This window comes from Myxocyprinus asiaticus, chromosome 40 (genome assembly GCF_019703515.2).
Source record: "Myxocyprinus asiaticus isolate MX2 ecotype Aquarium Trade chromosome 40, UBuf_Myxa_2, whole genome shotgun sequence".
Lineage (NCBI taxonomy): Eukaryota > Metazoa > Chordata > Actinopteri > Cypriniformes > Catostomidae > Myxocyprinus > Myxocyprinus asiaticus.
The window spans coordinates 38,720,746-38,748,333 of NC_059383.1; the positions used below are offsets into that span (position 1 = coordinate 38,720,746).

The 27,588-nt window shown below is 39.1% G+C and overlaps 1 protein-coding gene across 1 annotated transcript; it reads left to right on the top strand.

The window, feature by feature from the left end:
* The first annotated feature begins 1,097 nt into the window (after positions 1-1,097).
* On the top strand, positions 1,098-17,639 carry LOC127430848 (GTPase IMAP family member 7-like). Its single transcript, XM_051680964.1, has 7 exons — positions 1,098-1,211; positions 1,370-1,387; positions 1,551-1,568; positions 6,014-7,207; positions 10,268-10,372; positions 16,335-16,397; positions 17,003-17,639. Exons 1-6 carry the CDS (start codon positions 1,196-1,198, stop codon positions 16,370-16,372), a joined length of 1,389 nt encoding a protein of 462 aa, XP_051536924.1. The 5' UTR covers positions 1,098-1,195; the 3' UTR covers positions 16,373-16,397; positions 17,003-17,639.
* The last annotated feature ends 9,949 nt before the right edge of the window (positions 17,640-27,588 follow it).

Below are 27,588 nucleotides of genomic sequence, written 5' to 3' on the forward strand. Positions count from 1 at the left end.
AAAATGCAGATGAGCTGAAGGCCACTGTCAAAGAAACCTGGGCTTCCATACCACCTCAGCAGTGCCACAAACTGATCACCTCCATGCCACGCCGAATTGAGGCAGTAATTAAAGCAAAAGGAGCCCCTACCAAGTATTGAGTACATATACAGTAAATGAACATACTTTCCAGAAGGCCAACAATTCACTAAAAATGTTTTTTTTTATTGGTCTTATGATGTATTCTAATTTTTTGAGATAGTGAATTGGTGGGTTTTTGTTAAACACACACACACACACACACACACACACTGGCAGCCAAACGTTTGGAATAATGTACAGATTTTGCTGTTTCGGAAGGAAATTGGTACTTTAATTCACCAAAGTGGCATTCAACTGATCACAAAGTATAGTCAGGACATTACTGATGTAAAAAACAGCACCATCACTATTTGAAAAAAAAAACATTTTTGATCAAATCTAGACAGCAATCATCACTCCAACACCTTATCCTTGAGTAATCATGCTAAATTGATCATTTGGTGCTAGAAAAATCACTTGCCATTATATCAGCTAGACTGTAAGGTGCATTAGAAGTGCCCGATTTTTTTTTAAATTAATTTTGGATGAATTAGACCCTCTTTACATTCATTTTACAATTAATTTATAATTGTCAGTTCTCAAAGAAAATGTCTGCTTTTTATTTTCAGGAAAGAAGTTGAAAAATATTTAAATTCTTTAAAGAACTACTCTTTTCTTTTATGGCGTTCCTCTCATAAGATACAGTAATATAAGGTGCTTTTTCTTTTTTGTAGCTCTCCTGGAATATTTTGCATATTGCTATTTGTTTGTAAATGTTATGTTTGGTATTGCATAATAATTAAAAATAAATAAATTATGTATTAAACAATTAAAGTGATTTTCTATAAAAGATAGACCACAAGGTACTGTATACTAAATAAACTTTACATTTGACTTGTAATTTCATGGGGGAAAAAAGCTTTTATCTGCATTTGATCTAAATGTTTATGGACATTACTTAAAATAAATAAATAAATAAATAAATAAATAAATAAATAAAAGGCTATTTGAACACATTACAATTTCAGATACAGCCCTCCTGGACTTTAACTTGTGTAATTATGCGGAAGTTTGTTTTGGGATCAAAGTGCATTTAGTTTTCCGTTGCTGTTAAAGCTTATTTTATGTATGCAGAATGGCAAGATACAGAGGTCAGTAACTACTGCAGTATTATTATTTATTTCCTCTCACGTTTTAACTTTGTTTAAAAAGTGTCCATCATGTGGATTACATGTGAAAACAATGTTGCCGTTGAAAACCCATGAGTGAGAACAGTTTTAAATAAAGATCGTATTTGTTTATTTTACAGGACACGACGAGGAAAAAAGTAAGTTAAATCTGAAACCTTATTTAAATCTATATATTCTTCACAGATCCAACACTTCCTATTACATGATCGGTCACATGACTCTCAGATTAATAAAATGACTGTTTACTGTTATTTGAATGTTCACTTGTCTGACTCGCTGTCTCATGTGCTTCTCTTACAGATCCGCTACTGAACGATAGTAAGTCTTTGTCTCTAAACCTGAATTTCCAGATTTGAATCTTTAATAATACACTGTATTTGAGAAGAGACCTATTATGTATTTGAAACGGGCCACTTCTATTCAAATGAATAGGAGAAATTGGAACGCCCAACGGTCAACGGATGTAGAAAAGAAGTCCCGCCTTATAGTTAAAAGAGCCAATCACCTTTTAGATACAAACAACGCCTGTCAATCAACTCTAGAACACGCATGCGCATTAGCTATACAAGCCGGGAAAATTACGTTTTTTAGCGTAATATGAGGTAAAGAAGCAAAATTTATGATACCAGTTTTGTCAGATTTTACTGCTGATTTAAAATATGCTCTTTGATCATAATCTTGACCAAACGTTTTTGAGATTTCGGTGTTCCCCCATTCAAGTAGATAGGAGATGCACTTTCATGACTGGAAATAGCCTCCCGAGAGCGTTCCAAAGATGGCGGACAGTGGACTGACATGCTAGAAAGACTTATATTTGGGTCATTTTCAAAATATGGTGACAAACATGTCCCTCAACTTTTTATTCAAGACAAGAATTTCAAATAGTTAAAAAAAAAATTTTTTTTTTTTTAAAGTAATCATTCTATAACCTACCCTTTAAACAAATTAAACGAAATGGTTTGACTGCATTTGTATATAGATATATAAATACATAAATACATCATATCAGTGAAGCCACTGCGCCCTTATTGATTTAATAGGAAATCATCTCATTTTAGTGAGTAAACATCAGTCATTCAATCACCAATTTTATATCTGAAATCTGCATGTACATCCTACAACGCCAACATCCTACACATGTAATTATTTATTTATTTAAAGTCGGGAATTTTCCTGTTTCTTGAAAGCCAGAGCGAGTTATGTGTATCTATATCTACAGTATCCACCTCTAACAAACTTCATCAGCAAACAGATCAGCTGAATGTAGACAAGTTCACTGAAACTGAGTTAAGATACATTTTCAGACTTATTTATCATGATAATCGAAGTGTTTGTTTAGAGTTACTTGTTTTATGTTTTCATCAAAAAGTGTCTTGTTCTCACAGTCACTTGAATAAGAGCGCGCGCTCTCGCTTCCTCTATCACACACGTTAATGTTGTGTCTGCGATCCAGTTCTATATATATATATCAGTGACCATTCCCTTTATGTGGTACAGCACTTCTATGACATTTTCAGTTATTTATGTGTTTATTTTTTTTTACTCATTTTGTTTTCTCAGGTCAAGCATTCGTGCAAGACCAAACAAGTGTGCAAAATAGCAAAACGAAATAAGATATTAATAAATTTGAATAATAGTAAAAAATAATGTTTGTCCCTTGATTCCATGTCATGTTAAAAACTTGTATTTTGTACCAGTTACAAAAACTGTAATTTTATCACTTGGTTCATTTAACCCTTGTGTGATATTCGGGACATTTTTGTCTATTTCATTTTTGTTTTTTGATCATTTTGGCTGTGTTAATGCCAACGGCATAAATTCTGCCAAAGGTGTGTTTTTTTGGGGAATTTTGATATTTAAAGCTCAGTTCCTATAATACATCTATAATACACTGTGTACACAAAATAGTTACACTCAGGACCTTCAGGACAAAAATGTCCCCACTGAAACCCATTAAAACTGAAATATTTGATCCCAGTGTCATTAAAGCATAAAATCACGAATTCTATGATGTTATGCTTTCATTCCGGAGCCCTGGCATTTTTAATATTTTCCACCAGATGGCGCCATTTTTCTCATGTTTAGCCTATGGAGCAAATACATGCTTTTCCCCTATTTTCTGTTTGCTGTATTATAGAGCACTGCAGGACAATTGAATAAATGATGCAGCTAAAATTGTGTGTGTGTGTTGGTATGGATGTCAGAGTGTGTTTTTAATGTGTGTATTGAGAAATGTGTGTGTGTGTGTGTGTGTGTGTGTGTGTGTGTGTGTGTGTGTGTGTGTGTGTGTGTGTGTGTAAAAAAACAACAGTGGCATTATGTGAACAAACTGGCATTTAAAGGGTTAAAATCCTGAAAATGAATGAATATTTGGTAGTTATGATCAGGACTGATGTTGGATAAAAAAATTAACTCACTAAAAGTGGAAAAAATAATATTAATATTTTGACACAGACATTTTTGTCCTCTAAGGACCTCTGAGTAACTTTTTTAAATTGATGCACAAGAGTTAAATATGTCATTGTTGTTACATTGTTTAATGTTCATGTGAAATATTTTTATCGATATTTAATTGATTTAATGGTATGATTTATTGATTTTGGACTGATAACTGGTGTATTATGAGATGCTTTTGACACCAGCTTAGAAAATTAATCTTTTAAGATAATTTGTTATTGTTGTTATGGTTACTGGTGTTACAACCCTTGCTTCATTTGTGAAACAAAATTAAATAATAAAATAAAGAACAAAGGACAGTCAAGTTGTCCTTTATGATTACAAATAATGTCAAGATGTTAAAAACGTTTACCCTCAGCTTTTATTGGTGAAAACTGAACTGAACTGAATTGAAAATTTCAATATTTGAAAGTCAGAATGTCAAATTTATTTTTGAAATTGACCCCAAAACAACTACCAGACAATAAGAAATTAATGTTTTTCCCATTCTGCCCAGAAACCATCTGTGATTCTAAGATACATTGTGCTATAGAAGTATTAAAATGTGTATAACAACTCGTTTGTTTGTGCTCAACTCTCCTGAAGTTGAGTTGAAATGTGAATGAATGGTGAGATAAGGGGATATTAGTGTACACTTTAAAAAAAAAACACTCCTGATCTGATTATTATTTTATGTCAGTGTCTGGAAGCTGATTTTGGTCACTACATAACTATGAGTTTATGGAGTTTAGACAGTTTCCAAAAAATAAATAAATAACTAAATAAAATTCAGATTATATGCCTACTACTAATGCAAATTTTACTAGTAGGTTTAGTTACTTTGGACCAAAATGCATTGCATGACTTCATATAGTCCTGGAGCATATTAAGGTAAATGGATTTGTATGGAGCCAGATGTGTGCCAAAACTAAACAAACAAAGAGTTTCTCAAACAAACACAATCCGCTTCGCAATTTTCTCCCCAATTTGGAATGCCCAATTCCCAATGCGCTCTAACTCCTCGTGGTGGCGTAGTGACTCGTCTCAATCCGGGTGGTGGAGGACGAATCTCAGTTGCCTCCACGTCTGAGACCGTCAATCCGCGCATCTTACCACGTGGCTTGTTGAGCATGTTACCGCGGAGACGTAGCGCGTGTGGAGGCTTCACGCTATTCTCCGCAGTATCCACGCACAACTCACCACGCGCCCCACCGAGAGCGAGAACCACATTATAGCGACCACGAGGAGGTTACCCCATGTAACTCTACCCTCCCTAGCAACCGGGCCAGTTGGTTGCTTAGGAAGCCTGACTGGAGTCACTCAGCATGCCCTGGATTCGCTTTGTCATTAAAACTTGATGAATTTGACGTGACAATTAATTGACAGCTTATTTACAGTATGTGCTTCATTCACTTATGTCCATAGTACACTTGCTGCTCAGTATGGAATAACCATACATTTAATCAACCTACACAAGAAGCGTTTGTAGTCATCATCAATGAGCCTGTAGAATTTTTGGATTCTAGATAATAGAATTAGATTCTATTTATGTAGTATGATGTAGACTCAAATGAAACACATTTTTATATTTGTAAAACAGCACATTTGTTTGTTATGCCAGTGGTACATGATAACTACCCTTCATTTTCTCTCAAATGACTCCAAATCATTTTTGTTTGAGAAGCGGATTGTGTTTGCTTGGAAAAACTATTCTGTATTTGTCTTATTTGGGAAGGAGCCACTTATTCTTGGGGTCTGGGTAGCTCAGTGAGTATTGACGCTGACTACCACCCCTGGAGTCGTGAGTTCAAATCCAGGTCATGCTGAGTGACTCCAGCCAGGTCTCCTAAGCAACCAAATTGGCCCAGTTGCTAGGGAGGGTAGAGTCACATGGGGTAACCTCCTCGTGGTCGTGATTAGTGGTTCTCGCTCTCAATGGGGCGTGTGGTAAGTTGTGTGTGGATCGTGGAGAGTAGCATGAGCCTCCACATGCTGTGAGTCCGTGGTGTCATGCACAACGAGTCACGTGATAAGATACGCGGATTGACGGTCTCAGAAGCGGAGGCAACTGAGACTCATCCTCCGCCACCCGGATTGAGGTGAGTAACGGCGACACCACGAGGACCTACTAAGTAGTGGGAATTGGGCATGCCAAATTGGGAGAAAAGGGGATAAAAAAATAATTACAAAAAAGGAGCCGCTTATTCTTGGGATATGATCGGCAGGCGTTTGGAACATCAATTTTATTTAATGAGAAGAAGTTCTAGCATATGTAATATACTGTAGTGAAATTTGTTATCTGATTTGGTTTATGCTCTTTTTAACAGGTGGAACATTCCAACATGAAGCCAGGCAATCCAAAGAATCCATTAAAAAGTTTAGATTTATGGTGCTGGGAAGTGATAATACTTTAATGAATGAAGCTTGTGGGATCATCCTTGGTTTAACCCAAAGAGGGGTAACCAGTAATATTGGAGCATGCATACTTAAGGATGGTCAGGTTAGTGGACGGCAAGTCTCTGTGTTGAAAACTCCATCCTATTGGCTGGAACACTTGAAATCACATTTGTTTTTTCGCAGTGGAGTCAAATCTATGAAAAATGACATGCAGTTCTGTGACTCGATGGTCTTTCCTGGGCCACATGCCTTTCTGCTTGTGCTTAGAGATCCCCAAAACTCAAGGAAAGAGCATTACCTTTTACGAGCCCTCAGTCAGGTGTTTGGAAAGGAGGCTATTGACTACTGTATGGTCTTATTTATGCGTGAACACAGGGAGAGAGATATAGAGAGGAACCAATGTGTCAAAAACTGCAGGCAAAGATACCACGTTTTAAAAAACACGGAGGAGAGTATTCTGAATCTGCTGGGAGACATTGAGACAATGATACAACAGAGAAAAAACGCCTATTTCACGAATGATTTTGAGTTACTGGAAAAAGCTAAAACACATTTTCAGATGGAATTTGATGCAGAGTACGCGGACAGGGAAAGCATGTTGAGAAGAGAATTGGAAAACACTGTGGAAGATCTCAAAAAAGAAATAACAGAATTAGAAAAATGCAATAGATTGAAAGTTCGAGAACTGAAAGATGAACTAAATAAAGAGTTGGATGCTTCCAGAGACAGAGAGAATCGGCTGAGACACGAGTTGGATGCTTCCAGAGACAGAGAGAATCGGCTGAGACACGAGTTGGATGCTTCCAGAGACAGAGAGAATCAGCTAAAGCTCGATTTTAAGAAACTTCAGAGAGAAATACAGCAGCTCAAAGCCACTGAGAAAGAGCTAGAAAATAATCTGAGAGAAGCAAAAGATAAAGAAGCATTGCTGCTCACGAAACTACAGTTAGAATGCAGCATAATACAACAAGAAGAAGAACTGCAAGCCAAAGAAAAGGAACTGCATGCGAGACAGAGAGATCTGGAGAAAAGAAAGATGGAACTGGAGGCCCACAAGAGAGACACTCGGTCTAGTGGATCACAACAACATGAGCATCAGAGCAGCACAGCAGTCACACCTGCTGGTGAGTATTTTCACATATGTTATAAGCTTGTACAGTCATTACTCTCAATTAAACAAATTAAGAGCAGGTATTACCAGTAGATATTTATATACAATATCAGAAAAATAATGTACTATCTAAGGTACAACGGTCATCACGAGGGGGCAACCTTGTTTTGGGTACACATTTCTACCTTTAAGGAGAATAAAAGGTATGTTTTTTGTTCTGTGTTCACACACGGGGCTCATGATACGCTGTTTACAGTTCAAGTGCATTGTGAAGGCAAAGCGCTGCAGTTTCACCCATTCACTCAATTCCAAACAATTGAAGCCGCTTAGTGTTCCTCAAAATAAATGCTCCAGGTAAATATGTAAAGTAAATATGAATCCTCAAATATAATAATGAAGAGTCAATTTCATATTGTAATAATAAACTTGACTGGACAATAATAAATCATATTAAACTTGTTTTCGTGAAGTATTTTTGCACATCCTGGTCCTGCTTATTCACAATTGTGTGTGTGTGTGTGTGTGTGTGTGTAAAAGTATTTTTTAGTTGTTTTTTTTCCTGTATTGTTGTATTGGTCCACATAAATTATATGTATTATATATATATATTTTTATCCCTTTTTATCCCCAATTTGGAATGCCCAATTCCCACTACTTAGTAGGTCCTTGTGGTGGTGCAGTTACTCACCTCAATCCAGGTGGCAGAGGACAAGTCTCAGTTGCCTCAGCTTCTGAGACCGTCAGTCCACGCATCTTATCACGTGACTCGTTGTGCATGACACCTCAGAGATTCACAGCATGTGGAGGCTCATGCTACTCTCCACGATCCACACACAACTTACCACACGCCCCATTGAGAGTGAGAACCACTAATCGTGACCACAAGGAGGTTACCCCATGTGACTCTTCCCTCCCTAGCAACCGGGCCAATTCGGTTGCTTAGGGGACCTGGCTGGAGTCACTCAGCACGCCCTAATTATATTTAATATATTTGAAATATTTCTGTATTGTTGTATTGGTCCACATAAATTATATTTATTATATTTGAAACTAAATACCATTCTTCTTTGTTTCCATTTAGTGAAAAAGATGCCTTTGCTATATTTAACTAGATTTTAATTTGTATTTACCATTTTTAATCTACTTGTCTACAATTGACATTAAGATGAATTATAAAAATGATGATTTAAAATTAATTTTATGTTATTTCTGAGCAAATAAACAATTATTGAGATATATATTGAATATCGTCAACAGGCTTAAAGAGATAGTTAATCCAAAAATGAAAATTCTCTCATCATTTACTCACCCTCATGCCATCCCAGATGTGTATGACTTTCTTTCTTCTGCAGAACACAAATGAAAACTTTTTAGAAGAATATTTCAGCTCTGTAGGTCCATACAATGCAAGTGAATGGTGACCAGAAATTTGGAGGTCCAAAAAGCATATAAAGCCAGCATAAAAGTAATCCAAACAGCTCCAGTGGTTTAATCCATGTCTTCAGAAGCTAAATGATAGATGTGGGTGAGAAAGAGATAAATATTTAAGTCCTTTTTTTACTATGAATGTCCACGTTTGACCAGCCCTGATCAGTAGGTGGCTGAATGGGAAAGTGAAAGTGTACATTTACAGTAAAAAAGGACATAAACATTGAGCTGTTTCTTACCCACACTTATATCGCTTCAGAAGATATAGATTTAAACACTGGAGTCATATGGATTACGTTTATGCTGCCTTGATGTGCTTTTTGGAGCTTCAAAATTCTGATCACCATTCAGTTGCATTGTATGGACCTACAGAGCTGAAATATTGTTCTAAAAATCTTAATTTGTATTCAGTAGAAGAAAGAAAGTCATACACGTCTGAGATGGCATGAGGGTGAGTAAATGATTTTTGGGTGAACTATCCCTTTAAAAATATTGCGATATAATTGATGGAGCCATATAGCCCCGCCCTAGTCAGATGGTAAAGCACTCAAGGGGGGCGCCCCTGTTCGGATGGTTACTTGGGACCTTGGAAATTATAACCCCGCCCCTGAGTATGTACCCAGAACTAGAGGTACAGAAAAGGTCCTCTTTAGGTACAACCCCAGTGATGTCCCTTGTACCTCAAACAGTACCATTTTTTTTTTCTAGGAGTGTACCAGAAAGTGTCCTGTAAAACTGTAACCCAGTAGTTTTCAAAAAGTAATAAATTACAAATTCCTTTCTCTAAAATGTAATCAGATTACTTTACTGATTACTTAATAAAAAATGACTCAAAATACTAATTAGTTTACTTTTAAAACAACTTTTACAAAAGTTTTTGTTTTGCCACTCAACCAATTCATAACAATGTCGATATTTTCTCCTTGCTCATTGTCGCATTCAAGTCACACACTTGTTTCTCCCATACAGTGAATCGTTAGTGACTCTTCAATTGTCACAGATGCAAACAGATGTACATGTGAACATAATGATTGAAATATTCTCCATAAATCATATTTTAGAAATATGTTACCCAAGTAAATGTACTTAAAGTAATTAACTTAACTGAAAGTCAGTAACTATAATCTGATTACAAGAATTTAAAACGTTACACATTTACACTACTTTTTTACTTTAGATGTAATTACATTACAGTAACCAGTTACTTTAATCAGATTACACACAACAATGTCTGTTATTTGCTAGAAGCTAGACAAATTAGACATGGACAGGTTGCTTAAAAACCTTGAACAAAACTACACAGTGTAAAAGAAAATACAACTCAGACTACATTAAATACAGATTCTCTTGAAATGAGGGTAAACATGGTTTGTGTCGACCACAATGTGTTTTGTGCTGTGAATTTCTGGATTTGAAATTGAGAGACATTTAAAAAACAAAACCTCAAACTAATGTTAATACATTTCAGTGATGGATTTTAAGGACTTTTTGTTTTCTTTTGTACAATAAACAGTTGAGTCTGAGTCACCACTTCATGTCCAAAGTAAAACCAGTAGAGAACCACTGCTTTAACACTTTGAAATATAGAAGTTCATATTACATACAGTAGATGCCCAGTGACCTAAATTTTGTTTTTTGCCTCTAGATGAAGGAGAGGCAGATAGAGAAGATTCACAAGCCAGTGGATCAGATGAGTTTGAAGGATTGAAAGCTGTGAGACGGAACAGCAAGCAATTAGAGCCACCAAAAAGTAAAAAAGCATGTATATTTGAAATATAATATACTATTACAACTATACTGAATGAATCTTTCACTGAACATTATAGTGATTTAACCTTAATGAGATATTACAGAAGTGGGGATAAAATCTTGTACAATCAGGCCAGGAACACACTGAATAAGGAAATCAGAGTGGTTAAAAGAAGCTACTCAGATAAGCTGAAAAACAAGTTTTCCGCTAACGACCCTGCATCAGTGTGGAGAGGCCTAAAAGTCTTTACTAACTTTAAGACACCATCCCCCGACACTGGAGGGAACCAATAACTGGCTGACAACTTATATGTGTTCTATTGTAGATTTGAAAGGCCCAGTCTCACACCCCACACCCGCTCTGACCTTCAGAGCACACAAACACCAACACCTCCTGCAACCCCCCTCCTCCCCCCTCCTGCTACTCAACCTGCACTTAAGATCTGTGAAGAGGAGGTGTCAAATCAAATCAAATCACTTTTATCAAATCACTTTTATTGTCACACAACCATATACACAAATGCAATAGTGTGTGAAATTCTTGGGTGCAGTTCCGAGCAACACAGTAGTCATGACAGTGATAAAGACATATACCAATTTACAATAAACATCAGATTTACAACACAATTTAAAATCTAATATACACATAATTACACACAACACAATATACAAATAATAACATACAATGTACAGTATACAATACACACAATATAGAATACACATTATACAATAAAAAAGTATATATAGTATATATAGAATGTACAGTAGTTTGTATTGTACTGTATTGACATTCAGGCTGTCGGTTGATAGTCAGTTGCCAGTGTGTTGTTAAGAGAGAATATAATATAATAATAATATAATTTATGACAGTCCGGTGTGAGATATAAGAGTAATAAAGTGCAGTGCTGATGTATTTGATTGTGGGAGATCAAGAGTTCAAAAGTCTGATTGCTTGGGGGAAGAAGCTGTCATGAAGTCGGCTGGTGTGGGTCCTGATGCTGCGATACCGCCTGCCTGATGGTAGCAGTGAGAACAGCCCATGGCTCGGGTGGCTGGAGTCTCTGATGATCCTCCAGCTTTTTTCACACACCGCCTGGTATATATGTCCTGGAGGGAGGGAAGCTCACCTCTGATGATGTGTCTGACAGTTCGCACCACCCTTTGCAGGGCTTTGCGGTTGTGGTCTGTGCTATTGCCATACCAGGCGGAGATGCAGCCAGTCAGGATGCTCTGTACTGTGCAGGTGTAGAACCGTGTGAGGATGTGGCAGTTCATTCCAAACTTCCTCAGCCATCTCAGGAAGAAGAGGCGCTGATGAGCCTTCTTCACAACGGCTTCAGTGTGGATGGACCATGTTAGTTCCTCAGTGATGTGGACACCCAGGAACTTGAAGCTGCTGACTCTCTCCACTGGTTCTCCATTGATGGTGATGGGACTGTGTTCTCTGTCTCTTCTCCTGAAGTCCACCACAAGCTCCTTTGTCTTACTGACGTTGAGGGAGAGGTTGTGCTCCTGACACCAGTGTGTCAGAGTGTGCACCTCCTCTCTGTAGGCTGTTTCATCATTGTCAGTGATCAGACCTACCACCATCGTATCATCAGCAAACTTAATGATGGCATTGGAGCTGTGTGTTGCCAGTCATGTGTGTACAGGGAATACAGGAGTGGGCTGAGAACACAGCCCTGCGGGGCTCCAGTGTTGAGGGTCAGTGATGAGGAGATGTTGCTGCCTATTCTAACCACCTGGCGTCTGCTTGACAGGAAGTCCAGGATCCAGCTGCACAGCGAGCTGTTTAAGCCCAGATCCCAGAGTTTCTCATCAAGCTTGGAGGGCACTATGGTGTTGAATGCTGAGCTGTAGTCTACAAACAGCAATTCTCACATAAGTGTTCTTTTTTCCAGGTGGGAGAGAGCAGTGTGTATTGTAGATGCAATGGCATCATCAGTGGAGCGGTTGTTGCGGTAAGCAAACTGCAATGGGTCAAGTGAGGAAGGCAGCACAGAGCAGATGTAATCTCTGATTAGTCTCTCAAAGCATTTGCTGATGATGGGGGTCAGAGCAACAGGACGCCAGTCATTTAAGCAAGTTATTTTGGATTGCTTTGGAACAGGCACAATGGTGGACGTTTTAAAGCATGTGGGGACTACAGACAAAGAGAGAGAAAGGTTGAAAATGTCCGTAAAAACACCAGCCAGTTGTTTCGCGCACGCTCTGATGACACAGCCCGGAATGCCGTCTGGACCCGTGGCTTTGTGGATATTCACCCGTTGGAAGGATCGGGTTACATCCGCTACAGAGACGGAGAGTGAACTAACCTCTGTAGCTTCGGCCGCGAGAGCTCTCTCTGCGAGGGCGGTGTTATTTCCCTCAAAATGAGCATAAAAAGTATTTAGCTCATCCGGGAGAGAGGCAGCGGTGTTCGCGGCAGAGTTTTTATTCCCTTTAAAGTCCGTGATGTTGTTAATTCCCTGCCACATGCCTTCACTTTTGTTCCTGTACTGATGTTTTGCTGATCTGATCTTTTTGGAGGGCATAACTGGCTTGTTTATGCTCCTCTGCATTCCCGGAATTCTGGTCGGAACGACGTCCTCTACGCACTTTCTGATGAAACACGTTACACTATCAGCGTAAAGCTCGATGTCGTCATCAGAGGCAGACCGGAACATCTCCCAGTCCGCGTGATCAAAACAGTCTTGTAGCATAGAGTCTGATTGGTCCGATTGGTTCAGTTTCTACCTGTGAGCGGGCAGAAGCAGAATGGAAGAGTGGTCCGATTTGCCAAATGGTGGGCGGGGGAGGGATTTGTAGCCGTCCCGGAAGGGAGAGTAGCAATGGTCCAAAACCCGGTCCCCTCGTGTGTTAAAACTAATATGTTGGTGGTATTTTGGTGCGACTGATTTGAAACTGGCTTTATTAAAGTCCCCGTTCACAATGAACGTGGCCTCAGGGTGCGCGGTTTCATGCTTGCTTATAATCCCGTACAGTTCCTTGAATGCCCGGTCTGTGTCGGCTTGTGGCGGTATGTACACAGCTGTGATAATGACCGCTGTGAATTCCCTCGGTAGCCAGAATGGTCGACACAGAAGCATGAGAAATTCCAGATCAGGAGAGCAGAAAGACTTGATAGGATGTATGTTCCTCTGATCACACCAGGATTTGTTGATCATAAAACATACACCACCCCCTCTGCTTTTACATGAGAGGTCTTTCGCTCTGTCCGCTCGGTGCACGGAGAATCCCGCGGGTTCAATGGCTGAATCTGGAATCTCAGCAGACATCCAAGTTTCTGTTAGGCAGATAATGCAGCAGTCCCTCATCTCTCGTTGGAAAGAGATCCGCGCTTTCAGCTCACAGAGCTTGTTATCCAGAGACTGAACATTTGCCAGTAGAATACTGGGTAGCGGGGGTCGATTTGCGCGGCATCTTACTCTGATGAGAACGCCGGCTCTGTTTCCCCTTTTCCTCCTGTGTTTCCGCAGCCGGGCAGCCCATACAAAGGGCTCCGCTGGTGTGTTTGTAAACAGCGGGTCAGCATTGAGGAATTTGAAGTCCGGTTTGCGGTGTGTAATTGCTGAACCAATGTCCAAATGTGTTTGTCTGTCATAGACAATAAGGCAGACAACATCCAGTACAAAAAACATAAGAATTGTAAACAAAACAAACAAAACACTACAGTGTTGTGTCGGAGCTCGCAACATAGCAGCCATACTCGGCGCCATCTTGAGTCTAGGTGTGCCGTGTCTTCCGGAAACAAAAGTCAAGGAAAGCACAGGGCCCAGATGGTGTTTCACCCACTTGTCTAAAATCCTGTGCTGACCAGCTGGCCCCCATCTTCACACTGATCTTCAATAGTTCACTGGAGCAGTGTGAAGTTCCCTGCTGCTTCAAATGTACCACCATCATTCCCGTCCCAAAGAAACCCAAAATCAGAGGACTTAATGACTGCAGACCTGTCACTCTGACGTCTGTGGTCATGAAGTCATTTTAGAGACTGGTGTTGGCCTACCTGAAGGACATCACTGGACCCTTTCTAGATCCCCTTCAATTTGCTTATCGAGCAAACAGGTCTGTGGAGGATGCAGTGAACATGGGATTGCATCATATTCTGCAACATCTGGACAGACTAAGGACATATGCAAGGATCCTTTTTGTGGACTTCAGTTCGGCTTTCAACTAGGGCTGGGCAAAAAAAAAATATTTTTCGATTAATTGCTTTTTTTATTTTGCCGAATCGATATCGATTCTGAAAAACAGTCTTTGTGTACTCGGTCTGATTAACGTGAATCCTGCAGCTCAGGGGTCCACAACTCCCAGGCATTTGCGAGTGGAGCTTTTGCAGGTGAAGCGCATCTAAAATGTACAATGGGAGAAGCGGATGTAAACACGGAGATAGTGTGCAACAGCTAAATCCGTCCATGTAGCACACGTTGACAGAGTACAATTATTCCTCGGCTCTATAGCCAGCAGTTATGTGTGTGTGTGTGTGTGTGTGTGTGTTCCAAGAGTGCTCACGATGTGGATTCACACAAGAATGCTCAAAAAGCTTAAAGTCTGTCAAAATACCCATCTGGTGACTTGTGAATCGAAATTGAATCGAATCAGGTCATCTTTGCCGATACCCAGCCCTACTCTGAACACCATCATCCCAGCTCTTCTCCGGACTAAATTATACCAACTGTCCATTCTCACGTCTTTCTGTCAGTGGATCACCAGCTTTCTGATGGACAAGCAGCAGTTAGTGAGACTGGGGAAATTCACTTCTAGCACATGTACGATCAGCACTGGTGCCCCCCCAGGGATGTGTGCTCTCCCCACTACTCTTTTCCCTGTATACCAATGACTGTACTGCCAAGGACCCCTCTGTCAAGCTCCTGAAGTTCGCAGACGACACTACAGTTATCGGCCTCATTCAGGATGACGATGAGTCTGCATACAGAAGGGAATTTGAACAGCTGGCTCACTGGTGCAGTCAAAACAACTTGGAGCTGAACACACTCAAAACAGTAGAGATGATAGTGGACTTTAGGAGGAACACCCCAACATTAACCCCCCTCACCATTCTGAACAGCACTGTGGCAGCAGTGGAGTCATTCAGGTTCCTGGGCACTACCATCTCACAGGACCTGAAGTGGGAGACACACATTGACTCCATTGTGGAAAAAGGCCCAGCAGAGGTTGTAATTCACCAGTTGAGGAAGTTCAACCTGCCACAGGCGCTGCTGATTCAGTTCTACTCAGCAGTCATTGAGTCTGTCCTCTGCACTTCAGTAACTGTCTGGTTTGGTTCAGCTATGAAATCAGATATCAGAAGACTACAAAGGACTGCTGAGAGGATTATTGGTTGCCCCCTGCCCTCCCTTCAAGAGCTATACACTTCCAGAGTGAGGAAAAAGTCTGGAAAAATCACTCTGAACCTCACTCACCTTGCCCACTACCTTTTTGAACTGTTGCCTTCTGGCCAACGCTTCAGAGCTCTGAGCACCAGAACCGTCAGGCACAGGAACAGTTTTTCCATCTCATGAACAGTTCAAACCACCCCATTGAGCAATAATTATGTGCAAAACACAGCTTAGTCTATTAATATTCATCCAACATATCCTTCCTCTTCTGCCATTACGTTCCCTTGCTTCTGTATATAACAGATTTGTATTTGTACATATGTGTATATATATATATATATATATATATATATATATATATATATATATATATATATGTGTATGTCTTATTGTGTATTTCTATATATACTTATATTTTCTATTAGCTTTTTATTTGATTATTATCTCTGTCTTGTTGCTGTATTGTTTGTGCACTGGAAGCTTCTGTCACCAAGACAAATTCCTTGTATGTGTAAGCATAATTAGCAGTAACGCTCATTCTGATTCTGATTTCTGATTCTGATTTCTGATTCTGATATTGGCCCTTAAATAATAACAAATAATTTGTTTATTTCTTTGTCTTAGTGTCTGAAAGTGAACACAGACCACTACATACTCTGTGAATAGACTGTGATTCATTGAACTGAGGTGAGTTCCAGTTAAAGGAATAATTCACCCAGAAATGAACCTTCTGTCATCATTTACTCACCTTCATGTCATTCTAAAACTGTATGAGTTTCTTTCCTCTGTGGAAGACAAAAGGAGAAATTTAAAAAAATGTTCATGCTGCAGTGACAGTTCAAAGTGACTATAGCTGTCAAGTATTCCAAGTCTTTAAAAACCATAAAAAGTTTTATATGAGGAACATAACAAAATTTACAGCATTTCAGCTGACACAAAGTTCAAAAGTCACAAAGTAAGACACTCCTGACTCTAATGAGACTCAAACAGGTTCTTTGAAGGGAAGAAATAATGCCACTGAGACACTGAAGTACAATGAAGTTTAAGAAGATTAACTGAGGAAACACTTTATTATTCTGCAGATCAGGTTTAGCATCAGCCCCCTTTGACCTATTCACTGTCTGTGCAGCTTTCTGATTGGTCAACAGGATGTGGGAGCATCCCTCAAACACAGTCCACATTGTATTTCATTACTGACTGAGAAATAAACTATAGTTCAAAGCCATAACAACAACAACAATGATAATACATTTTATTTTATGCTGTGATTGTTTTTTCTTCTTCTTTTTCAGTTTCCTGGACTGAAATGAAAATCCCAAGTACTCAAAAACGGAGTTCTGTAAGACTTGCGCTTTAGTAACATCACACCACATCACAAAGTATTTGTCTCTAAATGTCAGCCAAAGCTGATGTTTGTACTGTAGCTGATTTGTTTTCTGTGCTAATATTTGGTTGTTATAGCTTTATATAGTGTTTGTATGTAATCTGTCAAGAATGTTCTTTGTTTTATTTATTTTTTATTTCTACAAAGAAGTCATATTTCTGTGAAATATAATGTCAACAGTTATGATGATCACAACAATGTGCTTTACATTAAAGCTTTTTAGAAATCTTCCTTCTGCCATAAAGGAATAATTAAGTGGTTTCCAGCAGATTCAACACAATAACTGAGATTCAGTGCATGTTTTAGAGTGGCTCCATGCTGACTTACAGAGCAAAATAATCAAACCTGTAAACCTGAGCTCATGTCTGTCTGTGTTTGTAACAGTGTCAGTGAACTGTATGGTAAGAACAACTCAACATGTGTGCTGATTATGAGGCAAATATACATATATTTAAATGATGGTTAAAACATCAAAAATATTTTCGATGAAAATATGGGCAATATAGATATTACATTAAAGTAGTCTTGAAAGTTGCTATATTGGATATTTACAGTATAATCACTTATTAACTCATAGTACCAAAATCTGCCTAGGAAGCCAGATATACCAGACAATAAAGATATTGACATGGAGCCATGGAACATGGTGACATCTTGGTAACACTTAAAGATACAGTTGTGCTCAAAAGTTTGCATCCCCTTGGAGAATTGGTAATATATGTACCATTTTTAAAGAAAATGTGTGAGCAGGCAAAACACATTTCTTTTATTTCTTATGGGATTCATATTCAACTGTAGGTTATAACAGAATGGCACAATCATAAAACAAAACATGGCAACAAAGAAAAAAATGAAATGACCCCTGTTCAAAAGTCTGCATACTTTAGTTCTTAATACTGTGTATTGCCCCCTTTAGCATCAATGACAGTGTGCAGTCTTTTGTAATAGTTGTCTATGAGGCCCCAAATTCTTGCAGGTGGTATAGCTGCCCATTCGTCTTGGCAAAATGCCTCCAGGTCATGCAAATTCTTTGGTCGTCTTGCATGAACCGCACGTTTGAGATCTCCCCAGAGTGGCTCGATGATATTAAGGTCAGGAGACTGTGATGGCCACTCCAGAACCTTCACCTTTTTTCTGCTGTAACCACTGGAGGGTCGACTTGGCCTTGTGCTTAGGGTCATTGTCGTGCTGGAAAGTCCAAGAGCATCCCATGCGCAGCTTTCAGTGCAGAAGAATGCAAATTGTCTGCCAGTATTTTCTGATAACATGCTGCATTCATCTTGCCATCAATTTTCACAAGATTCCCCGTGCCTTTAGAGCTCACACACCCCCAAAACATCAGTGAGCCACCACCATGCTTCACAGTGGGGATGGTATTCTTTTCACTATAGGCCTTGTTGACCCCTCTCCAAACATAGCGCTTATGGTTGTGACCATAAAGCTCTATTTTAGTCTTATCACTCCAAATTACAGTGTGTCAGAAGCTGTGAGGTGTGTCAAGGTGTTGTCGGGTATATTGTAACCGGGCTTTTTTGTGGCATTGGTGCAGTAAAGGCTTCTTTCTGGCAACTCGACCATGCAGCTCATTTTTGTTCAAGTATCGTCGTATTGTGCTCCTTGAAACAACCACACCATCTTTTTCCAGAGCAGCCTGTATTTCTCCTGAGGTTACCTGTGGGTTTTTCTTTGTATCCCGAACAATTCTTCTGGCAGTTGTGGCTGAAATCTTTCTTGGTCATATTTATATTTAAATTTACAGAAATTATTGAATTTCTACCAAACAGTGATTTAGTTAGAACAATGTTTCTCAAACTCCAATGCCTACCCTTTGACCAAGACAATATGTACAGGCCTCCTCCCTCCTTGAGAAGGCTGCAGTGATTAAAATTGTGCATTTTTAACAAAGTGAGAATGATATTGTCAGTTTATATGCAGTAATCTTGATTTTATTTATTTATTTATAAAAGCATTTTCTAAAGATTTTTTATACAGTATATAGTTTTCAGATACTGTAAGTTTTTGTCTTTTGTTGCAGCTACAGTATATCCTCGTTCACACGCATGTATCTTTAAAATACCTTCCCTATAACATAATTAGATTGTTTATTGATACAAACTGAGGTTTACTATACTTTACTAAAACAATATATTTTATATTTAATTTCAATACTGTCTGACATTTGTTGATGAATGCAAGCCACCAATGATATTCTATGTATCATTGAGATTGTACTTTGATTTTATATTATGTTTAAATGAAATAAGAACTTATGTTCATAATGTTCCATTTAAACGTTACTAATCTGACATATAATAACTGTTTATAAAAAATTATATCCATGTTTATGTATAATCCTCTTAGAGCTCAACTTACACACAGTGGACTAACTGCAAAGCATTGGTCTCGTTTTACATAAAACCCACAAAATAAAATAAATAAGTACATTAAAATTATTCCAAAATAATGTATATATATTGTTACGACCCTGTCGAGGGTGAGGTGGCAACATAAAACACAAAATGTCTTTTTACAATATTATTTTTATAAAGCAACAACTTCAGGGTTGAACCAAAACAACAAATTCCCAAACAAACTCCTGACAAATAACTAAATAAACTAACAAAGAAAAGAGAAATAAAATACAGTAAACACCCTTACTCCCTGACTAACACTAAACAAGAGAAAAAGGATGTATACAAAAGAAAACAGCACATTTATAAGTGTGTCATTCTGGTTCTGTTTGCTCTGTCTTCCTGCATAAAGTCTTATTTCATTACACTACATGGCAGTAAGTACTATAGGGAAAATCATTTTTCCTCTTGTCACCTTCCATCACAAACAATAACAGATCTGAAATGTAGGTGGTGCTCTAACACAGCTGAGCACTCACACAGAAAGTGATTTGCACATGCAAAGGGCCATCTGAGAGAAAATGAAGGGTAGTTGTCATGTACCATTGGCTTAACAAACAAATGCACGGTTTTACAAATATAAAAATGTCCTTCATAGGAATTAACCAAAATCATATTCCACAAATAAATACAATTTATTCCACAAATTCTACAAAATAATTGAACAAAAACACAATCCAATGTGATTTTCAAAATGACTCAACCACATTGATTTGCTCACATATGCATCAATTCAGATTTTACCACACATGGGCTGAACAACCTCCTCTTTCAAAACAGATTGTGTAGTGGTAGCCAAGGGTGGGCCGGGGTGGACCTGGACCCTCCCAAATTAGACCCAGACTTCAAATATACACTGGCGGCCAAAAGTTTGGAATAATGTACAGATTTTGTTCTTATGGAAAGGAATTGGTACTTTTATTCACCAAAGTGGCATTCAGCTGATCACAATGTATAGCCAGGACATTAATAATGTAAAAAATTACTATTACAATTTCACTTAAACTACTTCAAAGAGTTCTCATCAAAAAATCCTCCACGTGCAGCAATGACAGCTTTGCAGATCCTTGTTATTCTAGCTGTCAGTTTGTCCAGATACTCAGGTGACATTTCACCCCACACTTCCTGTAGCACTTGCCATAGATGTGTCTGTCTTGTCGGGCACTTCTCACGCACCTTACAGTCTAGCTGATCCAACAAAAGCTCAATGGGGTTAAGATCCATAACACTCTTTTCCAATTATCTGTTGTCCAATGTCTGTGTTTCTTTGCCCACTCGAACCTTTTCAAAAGTGGCTTTTTCTTTGCAATTCTTCCCATAAGGCCTGCACCCCTGAGTCTTCTCTTTACTGTTGTACATGAAACTGGTGTTGAGCGGGTAGAATTCAATGAAGCTGTCAGCTGAGGACATGTGAGGTGTCTATTTCTCGAACTAGAGACTCTGATGTACTTATCCTCTTGTTTAGTTGTACATCTGGTCTTCCACATCTCTTTCTGTCCTTGTTAGAGTCAGTTGTCCTTTGTCTTTGAAGACTGTAGTGTACACCTTTGTATGAAATCTCAAGCATTGTATAGCCTTCATTCCTCAACAATGATTGACTGATGAGTTTCTAGAGAAAGCTGTTTCTTTTTTGCCATTTTTGTCCTAATATTGACTTTAAGACATGCCAGTCTATTGCATACTGTGACAACTCAAAAACAAACACAAAGACAATGTTAAGCTTCATTTAATGAAACAAATATCTTTCAGCTGTGTTTGATATAATGGCAAGTGATTTTCTAGTACCAGATGATCAATTTAGCATGATTACTCAAGGATAAGGTGTTGGAGTGATGGCTGCTGTCTAGATTTGATCAAAAATGACTTTTTTCAAATAGTGATGGTGCTGTTTTTTACATCAGTAATGTCCTGACTATACTTTGTGATCAGTTGAATGCCACTTTGGTGAATTAAAGTACCAATTTCCTTCCGAAACAGCAAAATCTGTACATTATTCCAAACTTTTGGCCGCCAGTGTATATTTATAAAATAGCTGCATAACTTGCATGAAGTCTGATTTCTGAAAGTGTGAAAGAGCTTTTGAATGTGGCGCCTCTCTGTAATTAAGGAAAATTTGAAAAAAAAACAAAAAAAAAAAAACAAATGTGGGCGAAAACTTGGCCCATGCATTTTTATTGCGGCCTACCCAAAAGTAATTTCCTGGCTACGGCCTTGGCTGCAACACACTTCATATTTTTTTAACTCAGTTATTTTGTTATTATTACATTGTAAGGGGGTTCGGTGGAAAGGAGGAGATGAGAACCGGCTTAATAATATAAATAATAATTTAATGAACAACTTAAACACAACACACAACAAAAAAAAACACACAGTACAGCTGTCTGTAATTCTCTGTCGTCCCCGGTCGCCTTTATCCCTCGCTCGCCCCATCAGGCTGATTGGGAACCGGGTGTGTCTCATTCCAGCCCGGCCCCGCCCTCCTCGGCTCTACACTCCTCCCGGCGTTGCCTCAGGCCGGGGAGCCCCCGGCATGACGTACATCCCCCCCACCTTCCCCCCACCCTTCCTCACCGGTTCTTTGATGTGCCGTCGCGTGGTCCTCGATCACTACTCCACCCTCTCAGGCGGACTGCAGCCGCTCCTCCCCGGGCGGACCGGAGTCAGACCTCCGACCCCCAGCGGACAGAACGCCCCTCCACGTTCCCGGCGTCCCGTGGGGACTCTCCTCCGCCCCTGGCAGCGGCCCTACCACTCCAGGTGGTCGGGGATTCGCTTCCCTCCTCCCCCCGCGGACGGCGGTCTTCTCTCAACCCCTCCGCGTTCCCGGGGGACGGCAGGGCACTCCTCCGCCCCCGGCAGCGGCTCCCTCGCTCCAGGCGGTCGGGGAGTCCCATCCCCACTCGCCTCGCGGACGGCGGCCGTTCCCCGCGTCCAGGTGGTCGGGCTACTCCGTCCCCCGTCGGACGGCAGCGGCGCGCCCCTGGGTGGACGGCAGTGTTGAGGACCCTGCGACGGGAATCCCTCCTCCTTCCCGGGTTTCGGCACCAGTGTAAGGGGGTTCAGTGGAAAGGAGGAGGCGAGAACCGGCTTAATAATATAAATAATAATTTAATGAACAACTTAAACACAACACACAACCAAAAACACACAGTGCAGCTGTCTGTAATTCTCTCTCTCTCTCGAGCTGTCGTCCCCGGTCGCCTTTATCCCTCGTGCGCCCCATCAGGCTGATTGGGGACCGGGTGTGTCTCATTCCAGCCCGGCCCCGCCCTCCTCGGCTCTACATACATATTATGTGGTAAAAATGACTTATTTTCTAATCAAAAAATTAGATTCTCTCTGGTAATATGTCATGAACAATTACATTTTCTAGTAAAAAAAAAAAAAAAGATAGTTTGTTATAAAAATGACATCTGCTCTTGTAAAAAAACGAGAAATTTTACAGTAATAACGAGATAAAAACAAAATAATTGTGTTGTAAAAATAACAAATTTTCATTTTAACGTGATGATTTTGACATGACAATTAATTTACAACTTATTAATGTGCTTCATTCACTTATGTCCATAGTACACTTGCTGTTTGTAGTCATCATCCATGATTCTGTATAATTTGTGGAATAGATTGTATTTATTTGTGGAATTTAACGTGAAACACATTTTTATATTTGTAAAACGCAACACATATGTTTAAGCCTGTGGTACATGATAACTACCCTTCATTATCTCCTAAATGACCCTTTGTATTTGCAAATCACTTTCTGTTTCTTTGAGAATCGAGTTTCAATTTTGGCACAGATATGGCTCCATAGACGTGTTCTTGCATTTCAAAGCAGCTGGATAGTTTGCATAAGAATGCAGAGTTCTCAAAATATGTCTTTAAAATGCACTGCTCTATCCTCTTGGTGTAAGAAAACCAAGGAGATCTTAAAGACCTGGAGAAAGCTATCTGTTAGCATCCCCATTCATTTCCAACCTGGTATCATAGTGAAAACTTGACTCTATATACATTTTTGCAAAACTTGTTATATTTGTCTCCAGGTACAATTCCTTGCACTTTTCATGTGAAATGAACACTAGAGGCGCTACAGCAACTGTGTGTTTAAAGTCATGACTTTAATGGCTGATTATGACTTTCTAAATACTCATTTTTCTCTCTATTACTCAGACCCTGCTATTTTATGATACTGACACACTTTTACTTAGAGTTGAAGGACCGCGGTTCAACTCCAGCCTTGAACTCGTGCTGGCACGTGACATTTCAGAGTCATAAAAGCTGCATGAAATGAGGTGGTTGCTTCAGAAAATTTGTTTTTTCATATAGCTTTTGCATTTTAAAATACTGATGGTTAGGTTTGGGCATTAATAAGGTAAGGATGTCTTTTTTAACATCTCATATACACTCACCGGCCACTTTAATATCTACATATTCATGCGATTATCTAATCAGCCAATCGTCTGGCAGCAGTGCAATGCATAAATTCATGCAGATATGGTTCAGGAGCTTTGGTTAATGTTCACATCAACCATCAGAATGGGGAAAAATGTGTTCTCAGTTATACGATTTATTTATTTTATTTTTTTTACGTCTTTACTTTTTTTTCTTCCCTTAAATAGTTTTGATATAGAACAGATATAAAAGGAAGAATTACAAACAGCAAACAAAAATAAATCAATCCCCTTACGGGCTAGCAAAGCACACAAAACAACATATCAAACCTATACATGCAAACACAATACATAAAAAGAATACAAAGAGACAAACAACCACAACAATAAAAAATAAAATATAAAAAATAAAAAAAACAATACTTACATCAGTTATGTATAAACTAATTGACAGTGTTCTTTAAAAAATCCAAATTGGTTAATTAAGGTTCCCACATCTCATTAAAGACGTCTACTCGGCCCTGTCTGTAGGCAATTCTTTGTTCTAATGATATAGTTCCTCAGATCTGAATTATCCAAGATTGCATGGTTAATTTTATTTCATATTTCCAGAATTGGAGAATGGTTCTTTTCACTATGACAAAACAGAACAGCAGCGGAACAACATACTTCAAGGAGATGTTCAATAATGAAATGTCACCTAAAATATATAATTATGTTAAAGGAATAGAACTTTTTAAACATGAACTTAGTTCGTCCGTAACTGACTTTCAGAGAGATTGAACAGGAGTACAGTTCTGGATAGCATGAAAATAATCATCTGGGACATCAGAATCACAGTGTTGAGTAAAATCGAATCTATGAATAACCTTACATTGAATATACCTAATTCGAGGACTAAATTAACTTTTTTGAATATGATTGAAAATAGATATCCAGAAAGAATGATTCATTTCAATCTTAACTGTGGGACAGAAGGACATTTATCGCCACCAGTAAGCAGTTTATAAATCTTACTAAACAGAGATGTTCTAGATTGTAATTATTGTAATTCATCAATCACAGGCGATGTTGCTCAAACACATTCTGCACTCTTCAACACATGTCTAAGTTGAAGATATTGATAATATGAAGTGTCCTTTAAATTATGTTTATTTTTAAGTTCTGAAAAGTCAATAAAGGTGTCATTGTATAGATGATAAACATGAGTTATTTCTTTTGCTTTCCACAAATTAAACAAAATAATTTTTTTATTAATCAAAAAGTCAGGGTTAAACCAAATAGGTGAATATTTATTTGGCACAAGAGGGCAATTTAAATATTTATGTATCCTCCACCATGCTTGCAATGTGATAGAAGTCAAATAACACTGGTGTTTTTTTTAAGGATTCAGTCATATATGGTAAATCAGCCAAGGAAAGTCCTTGGCAGAACATACTCTCAATGTTTAACCAGGTGCATTGATTAGATTTCGACTGGAGCCAATTATTAATTACCTGCAGTTGAGCTGCTAATAAATAATTAAAAAAATGGGGGGCATTAAGTCCTCCAAGATGAGTTGGCTTTTGAAGAGTTTCTAATTTAATCTTAGGGGTTTTGGCTTTCCAATAAAATGTTATTATTAGTGAATCTAATGATGAAAACCAATCAGTGGTTGGATAAGCAGGAGCCATTGTAAATAAATAAATCACCTTTGGCAGTATACACATTTTAATAGATGAGATTCTATCAGGTAGAGATATTGGTAAATTCATCCATCTCTTCAAATCTTCTTCAACTTTCTTTAAAAGAGGTATATAATTTAATGCAAATAAATCTTTAAGATTTGCTGATACATCAGTACCCACATACACTATATTGCCAAAAGTATTCGCTCACCCATCCAAATAATTGAATTCAGGTGTTCCAATCACTTCCATGGCCACAGGTGTATAAAATGAAGCACCTAGGCATGCAGACTGCTTCCACAAACATTTGTGAAAGAATGGGCCGCTCTCAGGAGCTCAGTGAATTCCAGCGTGGTACTGTGATAGGATGCCACCTGTGCAACAAGTCCAGTCGTGAAATTTCCTCGCTACTAAATATTCCACAGTCAACTGTCAGTGGTATTATAACAAAGTGGAAGCGATTGGGAATGACAGCAACTCAGCCACGAAGTTGTAGACCACGTAAAATGACAGAGCGGGGTCAGTGGATGCTGAGGCACATAGTGCGCAGAGGTCGCCAACTTTCTGCAGAGTCAATCGTTACAGACTTCCAAAGTTCATGTGGCCTTCAGATTAGCTCAAGAACAGTGCGTAGAGAGCTTCATGGAATGGGTTTCCATGGCCGAGCAGCTGCATCCAAGCCATACATCACCAAGTGCAATGCAAAGCGTCGGATGCAGTGGTGTAAAGCACGCCGCCACTGGACTCTAGAGCAGTGGAGACGCGTTCTCTGGAGTGACGAATCATGCTTCTCCATCTGGCAATCTGATGGACGAGTCTGGGTTTGGCGGTTGCCAGGAGAACGGTACTTGTCTGACTGCATTGTGCCAACTGTGAAGTTTGGTGGAGGGGGATTATGGTGTGGGGTTGTTTTTCAGGAGCTGGGCTTGGCCCCTTAGTTCCAGTGAAAGGAACTCTGAATGCTTCAGCATACCAAGAGATTTTGGACAATTCCATGCTCCCAACTTTGTGGGAACAGTTTGGGGATGGCCCCTTCCTGTTCCAACATGACTGCACACCAGTGCACAAAGCAAGGTCCATAAAGACATGGATGAGCGAGTTTGGTGTGGAAGAACTTGACTGGCCTGCACAGAGTCCTGACCTCAACCCGATAGAGCACCTTTGGGATGAATTAGAGTGAAGACTGCGAGCCAGGCCTTCTTGTCCAACATCAGTGTCTGACCTCACAAATGCGCTTCTGGAAGAATGGTCAAAAATTCCCATAAACACACTCCTAAACCTTGTGGAAAGCCTTCCCAGAAGAGTTGAAGCTGTTATAGCTGCAAAGGGTGGGCCGACATCATATTAAACCCTATGGATTAAGAATGGGATGTCACTTAAGTTCATATGCGTCTAAAGGCAGATGAGCGAATACTTTTGGCAATATAGTGTATCTAACTTTATTAGTCCATTTGATGGGAATAATTGCTGGCAAAGAAATTTTATTGAAATGGTTCAAAGGAAGAATTTCAGATTTGGACCAATTTACAGTATAATCAGATATTCTCAGTGATTCGACCGTGGCATGATTGTTGGTGCCAGACGGGCTGGTTCGAGTATTTCTGTTACTGCTGATCTCCTGGGATTTTCACGCACCACAGTCTCTACTCAGAAAAGTGTATGTGTCTATTGCTAGTCACTGAAGGTGAACATGGACCTCTCAAGTCTCCACACTTTCTGATGGACAGACCTCAGTTTCAGGATTTTGCAGGGTTCCAGAGACATTTTATTGCAGTTCATGAATATTCAACAGATGCCCAAATTTTATATAAAGTGGCAGAGGTAAAAAACAAAACAAAAAAACACCTGCATGTGTGAAGCACCCTATAGAGTGCATACTGCTGCAAAAGCATGGACAACAATATGACCATTTAAATCTTCTGTGCTTTCTGTACAGATGAACATAAAGGATGTGTTGACCAACCCTGACTAAAGTGAGTGTCACACAACAGTGTGCAAGTTTGAACCTGTCTACAATGGAATTTAGAT